The following is a 16,827-nucleotide window of genomic DNA, read 5'->3' on the forward strand; positions in this document are numbered from 1 at the left end:
TCCAGAAAAGTTTTCAGACATTTTAAATATTTTAAGTGAAATATTACCAACCTTGACCTGATGTCCAGAACAGTAATGAGATCAGAACTGAAATTAAATACATTTTTATTTTAATAAACCTTTCAGCATGAAGTATTAGCCAACATCAGATTCTCTACATAAATGTGATTCATTTATAAAGTTGACATTTAAAGTATTTCTAAAATTTCTTGTGCTAATATTTCAAATGTGTTTTTCTTGAATATTTCATTTTCTATTCATTTGTTTTTTGCTCCATGATTTTACTCGTTTATGGGTTTTTCTGCTGTCAGTCTGAGTTTGTAATGACATCATCACACTTTTATTGAATCACGATTATATGAAATATAAACTAAACTGATTTTAATATTCTTAGTTTGAATTTACAGAATCTACAGACCAACTTTTCTTCTTATTTTCCCTCATAACAGATTATTTCTGTACTTACAGATCAGACGCTGAGCAGCTGCTTCCTTCATGTCTCTGACTGAGCCGTTTCACTAGAGGAGCGTTAGAGGAACAACCAGAGTCCGCCTCTTCCTTTATACGTGGCTTTTTTTTAGCGGGTTTCAACAAAAGCAGCCATGAGGTCATTTACACTAAACACTAAGTTATATTAAGCTCTAAAGATTAAACATAGAGGGAGATAATAGAAAATGTTATATATCTTTAGTGAACCATTTCTAGATGCCGTTTTTTTTTTTTTTTTTGCTGAACGATTAATTGTCTAAAAAATTATTGCGATAAACATTAATATTGTTTCAAGACCTTTTGATACTGATTTAATGGAAATGATGTAATATGTGATGTCCTGCCATAGATACACTTTATTTTCAAAAGAACACTAAACAAACAAAACAGCCAAAAACACAAATAAAATGGATTCTCAGTCTCCATTAACAAAAAACGTACTTGAATAAAAACTAAACAACTTGAAGCCAAAGTGGAAATAAATACTGCATTCAACCAAAAGAGTGCAGATTATAAAGTCTGTATTGGGCTTCAGTAATCACTAGATTTAAATAGAGAAGATGGGAACATCCTACTACCTGATGCAATAGTTCACACTACACGGTTTTTTGCCCCCATTTCCTCTTATTGTCATAAGGGAAAATGGGGGCAAAAAACCCCCATTTCGATCTTGGATCGTTGGTCGATCTACGATTGTCTCTGGTGATTTCGTAACCGATCGTCCTGCAGTGTGTGGTGTGTTACGGTAGATCGTCGTGGCCGCTCCGATCTAAATCAGGGGTTTCCCCCGACTGGGAGCTTAAAGCTGAATGTGACCGGTAGCCAATCAGAAAGCGCGGATTCTCCTCCTGCTTTCTGAGGGGAAATTACGGAGGGGAATCCCAAACAGCTGACACACGAAGTCCAGTGGACATCGGAGATGATTTGTGGAAACAACATTGATATTTACTCAACGTGTGGTGACACTAGATGGAAATTCAGATTTTGTGGAAGTTTAGTTTTAGTAAATCGCCCAACAACGCCACCCTGGGAATTTCACCCAGAGAATATTACCTCTTGTTTAAGGCACACAGGTTCAGTTATGCAGGGATTAAAACATCTGAGACAGTTTCAAAATGATAAAAAAACATGTATTAAATTATTTTAAAAATGTTTTTTAAAACCAGTTTCTTTTAAGAATGAAACAAAAGAAATCAAGAAAAATCTAAGAAAATCGAAGCGCAGCAGTAGCTGAGGGTACCGGCCGGAGGGGGCGCTATGGGGACGACATCCGCCAAACACAGCAAACCAAACCATCAAGTATGGCATTTTGTATTATTTGTATCCACAGGAAAATAAATATTAATTGAAAATGAGACTGGGAAATGATCAGAGATTCATGTCTGAAGGATTTCAATGGTATTCAAAAAAGCGCATGTGAACACACCAGATCCAGAGCGTGTCCCTTTAAGGGTGTTGGCCCAATATTATTTTTAAAATGATAAGATTAAATCACATTGAATTGTTACAAAGTAGTGCAATATCTAAAGTTCTCACTAACTGATAAATCATCTCAAACTGAATGGTTTAATTTGAAGGATATGAAATTTTCGTTTCATTTATTTTGAGCGTTGCTGCAGTACACATCATGCACCAGTCGGTGGCGGTAATGTGCGCCTAACGTTTTGTGCTAAACGTCAACAAAACACTAAAACAAGAAGAAGAAGAAGCAGAAGCAGCAGCGCTAAGCTAGCTCCATGTATACATTTTCCCGCCTCTGGAGGGCTCTGTCGCACCGCGCAGTAAATTATAAATCTTTCTCAGTTTATTTTATTTAACCTAATTTCTCCGCACTTCTAACTGACTGTTGTGTTTTCCGTTAAACTATATATATTTTTTAGTGTTTTTTTGGACATGTTTTCCACTTAGAAACGTCGCATGAATATTTCGGACGGAGAGATCGACGCAACCAGGAAATGGGTTCTTCTTCTCTGACTTCGTCTCTGCTCCTGCTGTCTGTGGTCTTCTGGCAGTTCGTGTCTGCTCAAGGTGAGACTCAGCTGTTTCACACAGACAGATCCTTCTCCATCAAACTAGTCGGTTCGGATCACTAACGTTTATCTCCGCCATGTTGTGATTGGCATTTTTTAAAACTCCGCCTTACAGAAGCTGTTAGAGACAGTTTTTATACGCCGGTTTTAGGTTATTTTTTTCTAAGTGTGTTTGCCATATTACTGACATGCAAGTGGCCACGACAAGAACAAACCTCCACTAAAACACACCTCAGAGTTCAGAGATCGGGTCCTTTCTTTGACTAACCATCTGTTTAAAGCTGATGTGGAAGAATAGAGGTCCACTGTGACCTCTGACCTCTCTTTGTTTCCTCTCCGTCAGAAGAAATGAACATCAGAGCTGCCACTGGAGAGGACATCACTCTGCCGTGCAGTGACCCTGACAATAACCCCATCGAGGTCGTAGAGTGGAGCAAATCCGGCCTGGGGGCGAAATTTGTCCTCCTGTTCAAAAACGGGATGATTGATGTAAACAAGCAGCATCCAGATTTTAAGGACCGGGTGGATCTGTTGGACTATAAGATGAACGGTGGAGACGTGTCTATGGTTCTGAAGAAAGCGAAGGCCAACGATTCGGGAGAATATGAATGTCGAGTCATCCAGAAGGAGGAAGGGGAGCAACTCAGGATGAAGGTCTACCTGGATGTAAAATGTGAGTGTTGAGTCGCTAAAACAGGCAGTGAGATGAAACTCATCAGCTCCATGTAGCTCCGCCCCCTCCGCCAGGTGAGCGTTCGTCTGTCTCTGGATCAGAACCTTCAGCTGCTTCCCGGTTCTGGTCAGATCAGATGATGATGATGATCGGTGACATGTTAAAGAATATCTGTATTAATTAAGAGATGTGCCGATCAGGTTTTTTTCTGCCGATACCGATCATCCATGAGGGCCGGTCACCAATACCGATCACATAATTATTATTTTTTATCATAAACACTACCGGTTACATTATGTGGAAAAAGGAACGATGAATTCACCTTAATTTAGACAAAAACTTGTTTTTAATAACTTTTTCCAAGAAGAAAACTAAACAAAACAGACATTGTGCAAATTGTCCTGCTATCGGTAAAACTATCTTTAACAGACTGATAACATATGGAGGCTCTGAAGAGGCAAAATGATGCAAAGAGCCAAAAAATTCAAGTATAAAACTTAGCATTCAAAGGCAAATACAGGATCCATTACAATAAACAATCCAGAGTTACTGAATGAAAACTTCCTGTTAGCATGGCGGCTAGCTGATTACTGCTAGTTCTGAGTGGCTGTTTCTGACTGAGCAGAGTAATTATGCAGAGCAGGGAGGAGATCGATTATTTTTTAGAGATTATCTGTCTCATGTTAGGACAGCGAAAGTTTTAATACGTATGTAAAATGTTTTTTTTAGGTTAGATGCTGCAGCTTTAAGCTGAGGTTTGGTGTGAGAGTCACTACCAGGTGGAGCAGAAGCGGCGCTCCGTCTGTGAAATATTACTACCTGTAGCGTAGCAGCGGTTCAACAGCGAGAGCAGAACCAGCGTCTTACATCGCAGCTCCAAGACTTAAATCATATTACGGGTTATTTGTTTAGCTTTCTGACCGTCATGCTAATCCGGGTGTTTGTAGCTGCGCTGCTTTACCTGCTATCTGATCCTCCATGTCTTTTTTACTGCAGTGAGCCTCGATGTAGCCAAACTCCGTCAGGTCTGACATTGTTTTTATGTCATATTAGCTTCGTTGTGTTGATGCATTTTGACCTGCTTCAATTTTCCGCCGCAACACGCAAACGTCCCCATTCACTCAGTGCGTTATAGTTATAGTTCAACATCGCTTAGGATTTGTTGCTGCGCGTTTGCAGAGTGAAGGAAAGAGGAGACCAGCTGCATAGGCAGGCTGAGAAATGAGATGCAGGTGATCGGTAGGCCTGTCATGATAAAAAATTTTGCTGGACGATTAATTGTCTAAAATTATTGCGATAAACGATAATATTGTTTCAAGACCTTTTGACACTGATTTAATGGAAATGACTAATAATACATGTGATTTCCTGATAGATTCACTTTATTTTCAAAAGAACACATAACACTGGAACTAAAACTAAATAAACAAAACAAACAAAAATAAAATGGATTCTCAGTCTCCATTAACAAAAAACGTACTTGAATAAAAACAACATAAAGCCAAAGTGGAAATAAATACTGCATTCAACCAAAAGAGTGCAGATTATGAAGTCTGTATGTATATTGACCTTCAGTAATCACTAGATTTAGATAGAGAAGATGGGCACATCCCACTACCTGATGCAGTTCATACTACTCCATTTTTTGCCCCTATTTTCTCCTTACGACAATCTTAGATCGTTGGCCGATCTAAGATTCTCGCTGGTGGTTTCGTAACCGATCATCCTGTAGTGTGTGGTGTGTTACGGTAGATCGTCGTGGCCGCTCCGATCTAAATCAGGGGTTTTCCCTGACTGGGAGCTTGACGCTGAATGTGACAGGTAGCCAATCAGAAAGCGCGGATTCTCCTCCTGCTTTCTGAGGGGAAATTACGGAGGGGAATCCCAAACAGCTGACACGACGCAACCCGAAGTCCAGCAGACATCGGAGATGATATGTGGAAACAACATTAATATTTATTCAACATTTCGTGCAAAGAATATAGAAATGACAAGGGGAGGAGTTGGAGCCAAATTGCTACCTCAGTTGTTGAACCCGGTAAGTTTTCAGCTGTTCTTCGTTAACGTGTCATACGAGGGGGGGGCCCAAAAGTTTCCAGAATGACGCTGCTCGGGGAAAAAAGCGGTTGATCATCAATTGACATTTCACCATTTTTAAAGCAGGTGAACCACGAGAAAACTTGAGCTCGACACATAGCGTCTTCCTTGTAAGCGGTCCTCAACATTTGAACGGTTTCCGATGCCGTTTTCCCGACCAGGAAGCAAAGCTTCAGCCTCGCGCTGCTCAAACTTCTCCATGAAGAAAAACGACGGCTGGACAAAACGGCTCTTACAAGAAAAGTCGCTGCTGGTAGACGAAACCTTGGCACACTGACTGAGGAGGCGTGGTGGAACAAATACCCAGCGGTAGAATCGTGTACTACGAAAACTGTGCGTGCAGCAGCGTCATTCTGGAAACCTTTGGGTCCCCCCTTGTAAATAGGTTATAATGATTTTCATTCAGTCAGGACTTTACGCTGATTCTAGCCACATGCATCACAGGTAGATTCTAGTAAAGCATTGATTAATGCCTGATTTTAAAATTAGTTAGCTGGACTTGTAGCCATTATTTTGTGCCCATGTGGCTGGACACCACACGGCACGACGAACCCGATCGAACCGTTATACCTGGGATTTCTGTCGGCTGATGTGTCTCTCAGGTTTAGAAAATGGGCCGACGGTTCTAAGACGATGTAATGTGCGCTGGACATTAGACTAAGGAAATGAGGGAGGGAGGGTCAGTGGAGAGACCGGAGCGGAGCCTTTTTTCATTCAGTGTCATCAACAGAAAGAAGAAAGGCAGGAAGAGACGATAAAGACGATAATTAAAATGAGGTCGATAGGTTTAATTTATTGTGCGATTAATTTATTTATCGTTTATGGCGACAGGCCAAGTGATCGGTATCGGCAACAAGAGCCAATGATCGCTGATCACCGATCATGCACTTTTTCACGGAAATCGGCCCGATTATGATCGGCGACCGATCGATCGGCACACCTCTACTATTAATCCCACACAATCTGTAATATTTCCAATAATGTATTTTCAATATGTGGTATTTGTGTAAAATCTAAGAGGAAGTAGTTGGCAGCAGTCTGTAGATTTTAAACACTTCCCATTAAGCCCATATTTTTCTTACAAATATTTTTTATTGATATAATAATTAACGGTAATAGTTTTCTAAGCTGCTCAGTGGACAGTCATCATCATCATCATCATCAACAGAAACAAAGGCTGGACCACTGACTGACAGAAATCAGTCAGTTTGGAGTTAATCTATACATGTGTTACACTTAGGCTGTGTTACACTGCCACACAAACTCGACCTGTATGCGTTCTGCAGTCTGAACGGGCAAACAACCTGAAAGTGTCCCGCATGCGCAGTAGAGGGCGCTATAGCCTCAGCGTTCTCAGTGTTCTGCCAACAGCCATAAAAAGAAGAAGAGCTCAGTGTTTGAGGAAGTAAACATGGAGGCTAACGGTGTAGCTTAGCTTATATATTTGAAGTTGTTGTTCAACCGGAGCAGCAAATTAACAACTTAATCCTCATATAATCCGTCATGTTGTTGTTTTTCTTCCTGCGCGTATCAGGAAGCAGAATAGTGAGATTTGTTGAGAATCAGTGACGTTCAGTTTGGATGAATGCGGCCTGGACGTTACGGTCGCATTGGAATCGGATACGTATCGGATTTGGGTCACATTCTGAAAGAATCCGACCTGCGCTGTTCACACCGCCATGAAAAGATCAGATACAGGTCGCATTACGTCAAAAACAAAAAATCCTGAATTGGGTCAGGCTGCAGTGTGAACGCAGCCTTAGTGAATAGTTACTGCAATAAAGTAACTCTTCAATTTTCTAATTTACTGTTACTTTCGCCAACTGTAACATCTACTAGCTAACATTGTTATGGACCAAGTGAAGGAAACTGACTGATGGTGACATGAAGACAATGCCTGAAGCAGGACCGTCCACTTATCTAGTCCGAGCGCTCTGCTAGCGTTAGCACTGCTATCTGTCCTTTTGCTAACGTTAGCACTGCTATCCGTTGTTATGCCCCTGTTATTCTCGGAGGTGCCTGTAGAAGCTCCTTTCAGCAGGTCACTGTTTGATCCAGTATTGCCTGAGCATTTTTGTGGTGGTGTTCATTCATGTCTGGACGCGCCGGGTTGGAAAAATATTTCTGTTTTAGGAGGATGTTTCATATTGTTGCTTCTTAACAAGAAGATTAAAACTTTCCTTCCTCCACAGTTTGGATTGGCACCAATCTAATTGTGACAGTTTGGTAAAAAGTTTCCATTGCTTGTTTGATTCATCATGTAAACACAGGCATAAATGTACTGAATTATAATATTTGATCATTTCGATTGAGGCTACTGCTAAGTGCTAACTAACTGCAAGTATAGCTTTGCTAGCTTGCTAGCTAAATTTTTGGCATCCATCATGACTAAGTGCAGATTTGTTGGCCAGTTTTGTTGACGACGCTCATTTTCATGACAGGATCTTTTCTGCTGCTGACCCAAACGATGCCAGGTGCAGCAAAGCGTTGAAGTTCGGCGCTGCGGGGGTTAATGCTGTAGAGCAGTGTTTCTGAACCTTTTTTGTGCCAGCGCCCCCCCCAGCCTTTATCCAGGTCCCTCACCCCCCCACCAAAGAATTTGTGGGCTACTTTGCACTGACAATTATTTTATGATTAATATTACTATCACTATTGTAGATGTTTTGATTTTTATTCTTGCCATACAGTCTCTGTATTCATTATTGCTCGAAAGGTCTTGCCATACCAGTTTATTCCTCTGTATTTACTTTAGTTTCTTAGTTTATTCTTGCATTTTGTTCTTCATTCATTTCCGTTTAGTTTCCTTTGATTAGTTTTATCCTCTCTTGGTTTATTGCTATGTCCACTTTAGTTTCTTTCCTGTTGCTACATTTATTTTATCGTTTATTGACCATCAGTAATCTTCACTCATCACCTGCTGCGCCGCCTAATCGTCATGTTTCACATCATGTGTTGATTTTTCAGTTCAGCGTCAGATTCTCTGTTTTTATGCCATAATTCACATCTAGTTCGTCGCTCCGTTTTATGTCCCGCTTCTCCTGTTTCAGAGTTTTGCGCAATGTGAACGTCTTTTTTTAACCCCCTAAGATGCAGGGCGGTCGGGAAACGTATCGATGGGGAAAAGGCAGACTGACATAAACCTTTTAAAACAACGGAAACAATTTCTGCATTCTGATTATTGAAATGTAAAAGTGCTGTGTTGTTCTATCATCCCGTTTCATACCGGACCACTTACAGCTCCGTGTTAACGCTATAAAATGAACGCTCTATATCGTTGTATCACCATGGAGGGATTTCTTGATTTAAATGGGTTCATTTTTCAGAGGGATACACAGTGAGGGTTTCGTGATTTTAGCTACCAGTAGCAGGAGAACGGAGCTGCGCCAAGAAGCTAACAGAAGCTGCAAACACTGAATAGAAGAAGAGCTGCCATCGATACAGTTGCAGCCAAGCATGATTTAATGTTACACAATACAGTTTTACCAAGTTGCTCAAAGTCTAAACTGGCATTGTTTAGACAATACCAGTTGTCTAAACAATACAACTGGTATTGTTTATAAAGTTTACCTTCGACCAAACGCCCCCCAAAGGCATCCCAGCGCCCCCCTTTTGTAAAAATGTCCGCCAGCGCCCCCTGAACGCCCCCTGGGGGGCGGTACCGCCCACGTTGAGAACCGCTAGACTAGAGAAACACAAAGCTGCTGCCAGCAGCCTCAAGCAGAAAGGTCAGGTTTTGAAAAGCTTCACTGTAATGCAGTAAATTCTTCCCTGATATTTATAGTTTCTGCAGTCTGAACTTTTATTCAAGGTGCCTTTAAAACGGTTCTGACATTTGACCCTGGATTTAACTGAACGTAGTTCGTATGATGAGCTCAGCAGGCGCTCAGTTTATCCAGGAAGTGCTGCTGCTAGTCTGGAGGAGCTGAGTGGGGAAGGAGGCTGCATCTGTGAGTTTAGGCAGTGGTTGCCATGGAGATTGAAGGAGTTTCTCAGACGTTCATGAAAGAATCAAAACAACTTGCCACTTGTGTTTTAGATGAGGGAACAACATTTACATAACGCCGCCCCTTTAAAGGGGCGGGGCTACGGCTTGTTGAGTGGCCGTTCAGAAAGTTCTGCTGCTTCCTTATTGGCTGACGAGGCGCCACTGGATGCTGCGTTGTACCAATACGCTTCTGTTCGCTGCCGTTTTTATGTGTCTAAAATGTAACCTTTGAGATGTGGGCGTGGCCAGCAGCAGCTTAATGGGATTTAAAGTGACAGTGTCCCTAAAACAGCTTAAAATAAAAGTAAATTTTATTTTATAAAACAACGTGATGAAAATGTTTTGTATCCCGGATTTATACTAACATGTTCAGTAAAACAGATGGTAGTAAGATGTCGTGTTACTTTGACTGGTCCATGTTTGTAGTTTATTCTGGCTGTGGATCATGCTGTTACTTTGACTGGTCCGCCTGTGTGTTCTCACAGCGCCGTTTCCTCCCTGGGTCATTATTGTGCTGGTTCTGCTCAGTGTGTCTCTGACTATTGCCACCATCCTGATGTATAAAAACAGACGCTACTTCAGGCAAGGTGAGTGAGTGGAACTGCGTTACCCATAATGCAGCTGGCCCGGCCCGGCCCGGCTCACCCTGTCTGTCCTCCTGCAGCCCAAAGGGCCCAGCAGCCACAGGTGCAGGAGGAGGAAGAGGAAAACGATTATTATGATGACGACGACGTGAAGCAGAACTCAGAGGATTAACATCATCGACGTCTCAGAGGAACTTTATGCTTTTAAACTGAAATAAAACTAATTCCACTGGTTTTATTTAAATCTCATGTTTGGTGGAAAATTAAACATATTGAGTTTAAAACATCCAGTCTAAACATGAATATGCAGTTAAGCTCCATCTAACAGACGATCTCTGATTCATTTCACTGACTTAGATTTTAGTTTTAATTCAGGAAAAGGAATCTGCAATTAATCAATTGATCACATGATGAATTAAAATGATCTGGATAATAATTTTTAAGTGCAGTTTTGCTCAGACTTTATCATTTTAATCAGCCTGTCTGTGATTTTGGTTAATTATGAGAATATTATCAGAATAAAGACATAATTTTATCAACAGATGCATTAAAATTATGAGAAAAAAGTTCAGATCATCAATCATTTTTCATGGAGGTTTCATAAAATTACCATTTTATTCTCCTGATAAAACAGAAGAGCAGAAGCAAACCTGAGTCCAGAGGGCAAAGGTCAGATTGTTTTAACTTCATCATAATTATTGACAGATTAGATTTGATGATGAACATGAATTATAATTTTAAACTTATGAGTAAATTAAAGAATATTTTCTCATCTTATGAAATTCAAATGGTTTCCAACAAAATGAACGAGTGATGATGAACCGAGGAACCAGTTCAGCTCCAGTTATCTGACCTGGAACCAGTTCAGAGCAGACGAAGCAACCTGAGCTGCAGGTTGCTGCAACTTCCTGGATGAAGCAACATCAACCCAGAAACCCGTTGAATCTTTGAACCAGATGGAGGAAGAGAGCAGGTAGAGGATAGAGGAGATGATGAAGAGCTGAGGCTCCGCCCCTTTAACCTGATGAGCTGAGGCTCCGCCCCTTTAACCTGATGAGCTGAGGCTCCGCCCCCTTTAACATGAGAAGCCGAGGCTCCGCCCCTTTAACCTGGTGAGCTGAGGCTCCGCCTCTTTGAGCTGAGGCTCCGCCCCTTTAACCTGATGAGCTGAGGCTCCGCCCACTTTAACATGATAAACTGAGGCTCTGCCCACTTTTACTTGATGAGGCTCCGCCCCCTTTAACTTGATAAACTAAGACTCCGCCCCCTTTACCATGAGAAGCTGAGGCTCCGCCCCTTTAAACTGATGAGCTGAGGCTCCGCCCCTTTAACCTGATAAGCTGAGTCTCCGCCCCTTTAAACTGATGAGCTGAGGCTCCGCCCCTTTAACCTGATAAGCTGAGTCTCCGCCCCTTTAACCTGATGAGCTGAGGCTCCGCCCCTTTAACATGATAAACTGAGGCTCCACCCCTTTAACATGAGAAGCTGAGGCTCCGCCCCTTTAACCTGATGAGCTGAGGCTCCGCCCACTTTAACATGATAAACAGGCTCTGCCCACTTTCACTTGATGAGGCTCCGCCCCTTAAACCTGATAAACTGAGTCTCCGCCCCCTTTAACATGAGAAGCCGAGGCTCCGCCCCTTTAACCTGGTGAGCTGAGGCTCCGCCTCTTTAACCTGATGAGCTGAGGCTCCGCCCCTTTCAATATGAGAAGCTGAGGCTCCGCCCCTTTAACCTGATGAGCTGAGGCTCCGCCCACTTTAACATGATAAACTGAGGCTCTGCCCACTTTCACTTGATGAGGCTCCGCCCCCTTTAACTTGATAAACTAAGACTCCGCCCCCTTTACCATGAGAAGCTGAGGCTCCGCCCCTTTAAACTGATGAGCTGAGGCTCCGCCCCTTTAACCTGATGAGCTGAGGCTCCGCCCCTTTAACCTGATGAGCTGAGGCTCCGCCCCTTTAACCTGATAAGCTGAGTCTCCGCCCCTTTAAACTGATGAGCTGAGGCTCCGCCCCTTTAACCTGATAAGCTGAGTCTCCGCCCCTTTAACCTGATGAGCTGAGGCTCCGCCCCTTTAACATGATAAACTGAGGCTCCACCCCTTTAACATGAGAAGCTGAGGCTCCGCCCCTTTAACCTGATGAGCTGAGGCTCCGCCCACTTTAACATGATAAACAGGCTCTGCCCACTTTCACTTGATGAGGCTCCGCCCCTTAAACCTGATAAACTGAGTCTCCGCCCCCTTTAACATGAGAAGCCGAGGCTCCGCCCCTTTAACCTGATGAGCTGAGGCTCCGCCCACTTTAACCTGATAAACTGAGTCTCCGCCCCTTTAACCTAATGAGATGAGCCTCCGCCCGTTTAACCTGATAGGCTGAGGCTCCGCCCCTTTGACCTGATGATCTGATGCTCCGCCCCTTTAACCTGATAGGCTGAGGCTCCGCCCCTTTAACCTGATGAGCTGAGGCTCCGCCCCTTTAACCTGATGAGCTGATGCTCCGCCCCGTTAACCTGATGAGCTGAGGCTCCGCCCCTTTAACCTGATGAGCTGATGCTCCGCCCCGTTAACCTGATAGGCTGAGGCTCCGCCCCTTTAACCTAATGATCTGATGCTCCGCTGTAATCATATTAGAGATGCAAATGAAATTAATTTAATTTATACCAAATCTGAAAACACTTTAAACTTAAACTATGGAGCCTGTAGAAAGTTTTCACTCCGGGATGTTTCAACGTTTTTATTGCTTGAAAAAATCAATTATGATCAAGAAAATTTGGGCTTTTGTGACAAAATAAATAAAATATTTTTCCAGAAGAATCTGTTGCTGAGAAATAAAAGGTTTTTCAAACTGTGATGAAGATCATCCTCCTCTTCATCACCTCCGTCCTTCGTCTGGTGATGAAGACTCAAATAGTTTTAATCCAAATGTTTTTAACCGACGGACTGAAATGTGTTTACAGCACATTAAAGGTCAAAGGTCAGAGTTGCGGTGGTGAAGCAGAAGCTGCAGGTGTGTGTATGAGCAGCAGGTGGCGCTACAGCGCAGGATTACGTTCAGAAAAACAGATGAACCAGGAAGTGAGACGTTAGCGCGGAGGTGACGTCATGCTTCCACCAGGTCATCTGAAGTGGCGCCCCCTGCAGACGGCACATTAAATGATAATCTGAACGTTTCCTCACAACCAGGAAGTTTAACTTTGAAACGACAAACTGGAAGAAACCTAAAGTTCAGATCAACATTTCTCTGTCTTCCTGTGAACTCTGCGTCTCTGTGGACTGATTAGTTCCACATTTATCTACTACATTTAATCATTTAAAGGTAAACAGTCCAGGAAATGTCTATAAAATCTGCCTGCGTCTGATAACTGCAGTGTTTCAGGGGACAGGAAGTGAGTTTAAATGGAGTTTCCTGTTTCCGCTGTTGCCATGGAGACGTGTTGACATGAGTTGATGCTTTACTGCTAACATTTTGATCCGTGTTGAACTTTAGGCTGTCCAGCGAGTCTGAAGCTCCAGGTTAAAGCGACAGTTAGACGCAGAGGAGGAATTAAAGTCTGAGTTCAATCATTGTGGTTTACGGGTTTAAACCACCAGAGGGCGCCGTCCGAGATGTTTGCTCTGGATTCACATCCGAGTTTTAAACGAGCCAAAATGACTGAAACATGAGAATCAGGATGAAAGCAGTTTATGGTTTTATTTATTTAGACAATGAACAGAAAATATTCTGAGTAAAAAAGGTTTTAGCTATTTTTCTGTCTGCTGCCTCAGTGGTAGAAACAAAATCAGAAAAATATCACAAAATATATGGAAATCAGAGCAATGAGCAATCACACACAAATACATTAAATAAATATACAAAATGCAGCTTTTACAAACACTTCATCTCTTTTTAGCTCCATTATCCTGAACAGACCCACAGCATGATGCTGCCAACACTTTACGACCTCAGGTCGAGTCGAACGCTGCAGGAACTTTTAGATTTAGATTTTCAGAATAAAACAAACAATCCAGGTTCAGATGTTTACATCATGGACATTAATATCTTTATCCTGATTATTTACAATAACTGCAGTGATAATTAAATAAGAACCAGGAACACAAGCTGATATTAAACATCAGATAATCCAGGAGAAAAATCTACGTAGCATAAACCTCCAGTAAAATCTGGTTAAATGTTGCACACAGAGAAAAACAGGATTCTGACAGGATTTTAACCATTTTAACAGAACTGCTAAACGTTATTAAACTGGTTCATTTCACACATTATTCATATATTTTTCATAAAGCTGAGGCTGAGCTCATTCCAGGATCATTATCCATAATAAAACCAGTTTGAACTGGTTTCTATCAGACCAAACCAATCAACCTCAGACTGGAACCATCAACCACAGCGAGCCAGGCTAGCATCTTAGCCAGGTTAGCATCTTAGCCAGGCTAGCATCTTAGCCAGGTTAGCATCTTAGCCAGGCTAGCATCTTAGCCAAGTTAGCATCTCACCTCTATGACCTCTGACCTGAATCCTACTGAAGGAGCTGAAACCAGTGGCGGAGCCAGAGGGGGGACCAGGGGGGCCAGTGCCCCCCCTGTCATCTGATTGGCCCCCCCTGATGACTGACATGTAACAGCACCAGGTTATTCCTGTCATTATTTGGAATCATTCTAAGTCAACCTAATGTCTAAAGAAGAAAAACAAATATATGAAAAGAAAATGTATAAAACTTTATATAAGTCCATGTGACATAAATAAATAGATTTTCATCAGGCGTGATACCAGCCTCCTTTATACTCATAACAAGCTGATATTCTTCTCCTGGGTGTTTCAGTTGCTGCTGTGGTGAAACTCAAAGGCTAAAGCTCTTCATACCTGGTGGTGATGGTAAAACACCAATAAGTTATTTATTGATCCTCTGCAAAAAGAGAAAAAACCGAAGAGGGCCGACAATGTTCTAGTTTGGATCAGAGGTGGAGCTGGAGTTTTTTGTTGTCCGTCAAAGAAAACAATCATTTTATTTCCAATTTGTAGTCATCAAACGAAACATTTATTATTTCTCTGTTGGAACGTTTTTGAAACCAGGTAACATTTCAGGAAATGACGTGATTAGCAGACGGCAGAACTCTGATCGGTTCCTGATCCGCATCACTTCCCTCAGCGGGAGAAAAACCAGCAGAAGCGGATCAGCTGCTGGACGCTCCAGAGCCTCTGGTCCGTTAAAGCGTCCAGATTAGAGATGATTCTCTGATAGATATTGTTCTTAGTCTGATTAATAATGAGCTCCACGATGTTCTCTGTGCGTAAAGTTGAAACTGTCTGAGCACCAAGTGGTCAGCTGATCACAGTCTGGACAGAAACCAGCGAACTGCTCTCTGTTCTCATCAAGACGAGGCTGAGGAGGGAATCTGACACGTTAACTCAGTTTTTACTGGTTTGGTTTTAAAACACCATTAACTCAGCAGTGTAACTATATATTGTATATTTGGTGTTTGTCGCCTCATGTGGGATTAATTGGAGCATTTATTGCTCTGCGATGGTTTCTAACGGATCTGCACTTTAATTTCTTTCCTCTCTCAACAGTCAGCTGTTATTCCTCTACTTAAACTACAATAAGTAGATCACATTCTCTTCAGCTTTTCTCTGTGTGCTCAAAACTCATTAAATGTAAACTCATTAGAAGCCCAAACCACCATCAGGCTAATAGTTCTGGTCCGACCCGAAATATTGTTACCTGTCAAATTACCTGTCCAATCAGAGCTTCCTAACCAAGGAGTCCATAACTTCAACACGCTTTCAGCTCCCGGTCAGAAAGATGCATTTAGTTCAGAGTCCATGAGATGATATTCAGAAAGGATCTTTAATTTGATTGATTTTAGTTTCCTCTGCCATGAACTCTATGCGAAAGTGCTGTTAGCCGTTAGCTCAGGCTCTGAGTGCAACACCTAGCTGATGCTACTGGTTTCCTGACCTGCTACTGGAAACCAGTTCATCTAAAATTTAAAATTTTGCCCCCCCAGAGGTAGTCCTGGCCCCCCCAACTTTAAAAGTGTAGCTCCGCCACTGGCTGAAACGTGTCGTGTTTATCCATGTGAACCAACAGTTTTTATCAAACTGATGAATTAACGTCAGATAATTCATCATGATAAAAAACATTCAAACATTTAAACCCAGACCTTAAAATCCAACATGGCCGCCGCACAATAACAGCTGCTGTAAGAAATGTTGTATTTCCTCTGCTGGTCAACATGTTGCTGCAGAGTTCAAATTAATAAAAGCAAACAATTAGCTTGTTGTTAGCTCGGGCTGCTGTTAGCCGTTAGCTCGGGCTGCTGTTAGCCGTTAGCTCAGGCTCTGAGTGCAACACCTAGCTGATGCTACTGGTTTCCTGACCTGCTACTGGAAACCAGTTCATCTAAAATTTAAAATTAAAAATTTTGCCCCCCCAGAGGTAGTCCTGGCCCCCCTTCCGCCCCCCAACTTTAAAAGTGTAGCTCCGCCACTGGCTGAAACATGTCGTGTTTATCCATGTGAACCAACAGTTTTTATCAAACTGATGAATTAACGTCAGATAAACTCTGAGGTCGACACTTTGCCTCATTTCTTCTGAAACCGAGTCAAACAATTCAGAGAAATCAGATATTTATACCCACATGACTGATGTTTCAGGAGGAAGCTGCAGCTTTTCCTGCCTCTGTTTTTAACATCATCGGGTTTCACAGTTTTTAATCTCCCCTCGACGACTGGGCGGCTAATCACTAAATATAAATCAGGAACTGATCGGCTTCGATCAGCAAAAACCAACACATTTACCACAGAGCAGAAAAACGATTCTACAAATATGATCGGAAAAAATGACCAGAAAACAGAATCAGAAATGTTCAGATAGCAGCTGCAACATGTGAACGTCTGCTTTCACATGTGAAAATAACCATGAAATGTGAAGTTATGGTGAAACCGAGAAGCTAAAAGGAGCCGA

At 42.2% G+C, this 16,827-nt stretch overlaps 2 protein-coding genes across 6 annotated transcripts in view; one reads left to right on the top strand and one right to left on the bottom strand.

The window, feature by feature from the left end:
• Window positions 1-16,827, bottom strand: part of LOC103460740 (low affinity immunoglobulin gamma Fc region receptor II-like) — a 121,635-nt gene that overhangs the window by 36,461 nt on the left and 68,347 nt on the right. The window contains exons 1-2 of one of the 2 annotated variants that reach the window (XM_081599731.1): window positions 467-527; window positions 52-87 (exon numbers count right to left, since the gene is read on the bottom strand). The exons of the other annotated variant lie outside the window; for it this stretch is intronic. Of the exons in view, the coding sequence (XP_081455857.1) occupies window positions 52-87; window positions 467-497 (67 nt within the window). The 5' untranslated portion in view covers window positions 498-527. Of the gene's footprint in view, window positions 1-51; window positions 88-466; window positions 528-16,827 lie in introns of those variants that run through there. 2 annotated transcript variants of the gene reach the window in all.
• LOC103460738 (myelin-oligodendrocyte glycoprotein-like) lies at window positions 2,168-10,096 on the top strand. 4 transcript variants are annotated; one of them, XM_081599742.1, is made up of 5 exons: window positions 2,168-2,270; window positions 2,398-2,517; window positions 2,863-3,192; window positions 9,760-9,861; window positions 9,939-10,096. In XM_081599742.1, the coding sequence occupies exons 2-5, from the start codon at window positions 2,445-2,447 to the stop codon at window positions 10,028-10,030; spliced, it is 597 nt and encodes a 198-aa protein (XP_081455868.1). In that variant the 5' UTR covers window positions 2,168-2,270; window positions 2,398-2,444; the 3' UTR covers window positions 10,031-10,096. The 4 variants fall into 4 exon arrangements, with proteins under 4 accessions (XP_081455868.1, XP_008401257.2, XP_081455866.1 ...); XM_081599740.1 differs by having other exon boundaries at window positions 2,179-2,270; window positions 2,370-2,517; XM_081599741.1 differs by having other exon boundaries at window positions 2,180-2,270; window positions 2,370-2,517; window positions 2,866-3,192.

This window comes from Poecilia reticulata, chromosome 18 (assembly GCF_904066995.2).
Source record: "Poecilia reticulata chromosome 18, P_reticulata-male-v2, whole genome shotgun sequence".
Taxonomy (NCBI): domain Eukaryota; kingdom Metazoa; phylum Chordata; class Actinopteri; order Cyprinodontiformes; family Poeciliidae; genus Poecilia; species Poecilia reticulata.

Coding starts and splice junctions, on each gene's coding strand:
- LOC103460738 (XM_081599740.1), top strand. CDS start 2,226: ATGTATACATTTTCCCGCCTCTGGAGGGCTCTGTCGCACCGCGCA. Junction 2,518..2,862: donor GCAGTTCGTGTCTGCTCAAG/GTGAGACTCAGC, acceptor CCTCTCCGTCAG/AAGAAATGAACATCAGAGCT. Junction 9,862..9,938: donor CAGACGCTACTTCAGGCAAG/GTGAGTGAGTGG, acceptor GTCCTCCTGCAG/CCCAAAGGGCCCAGCAGCCA.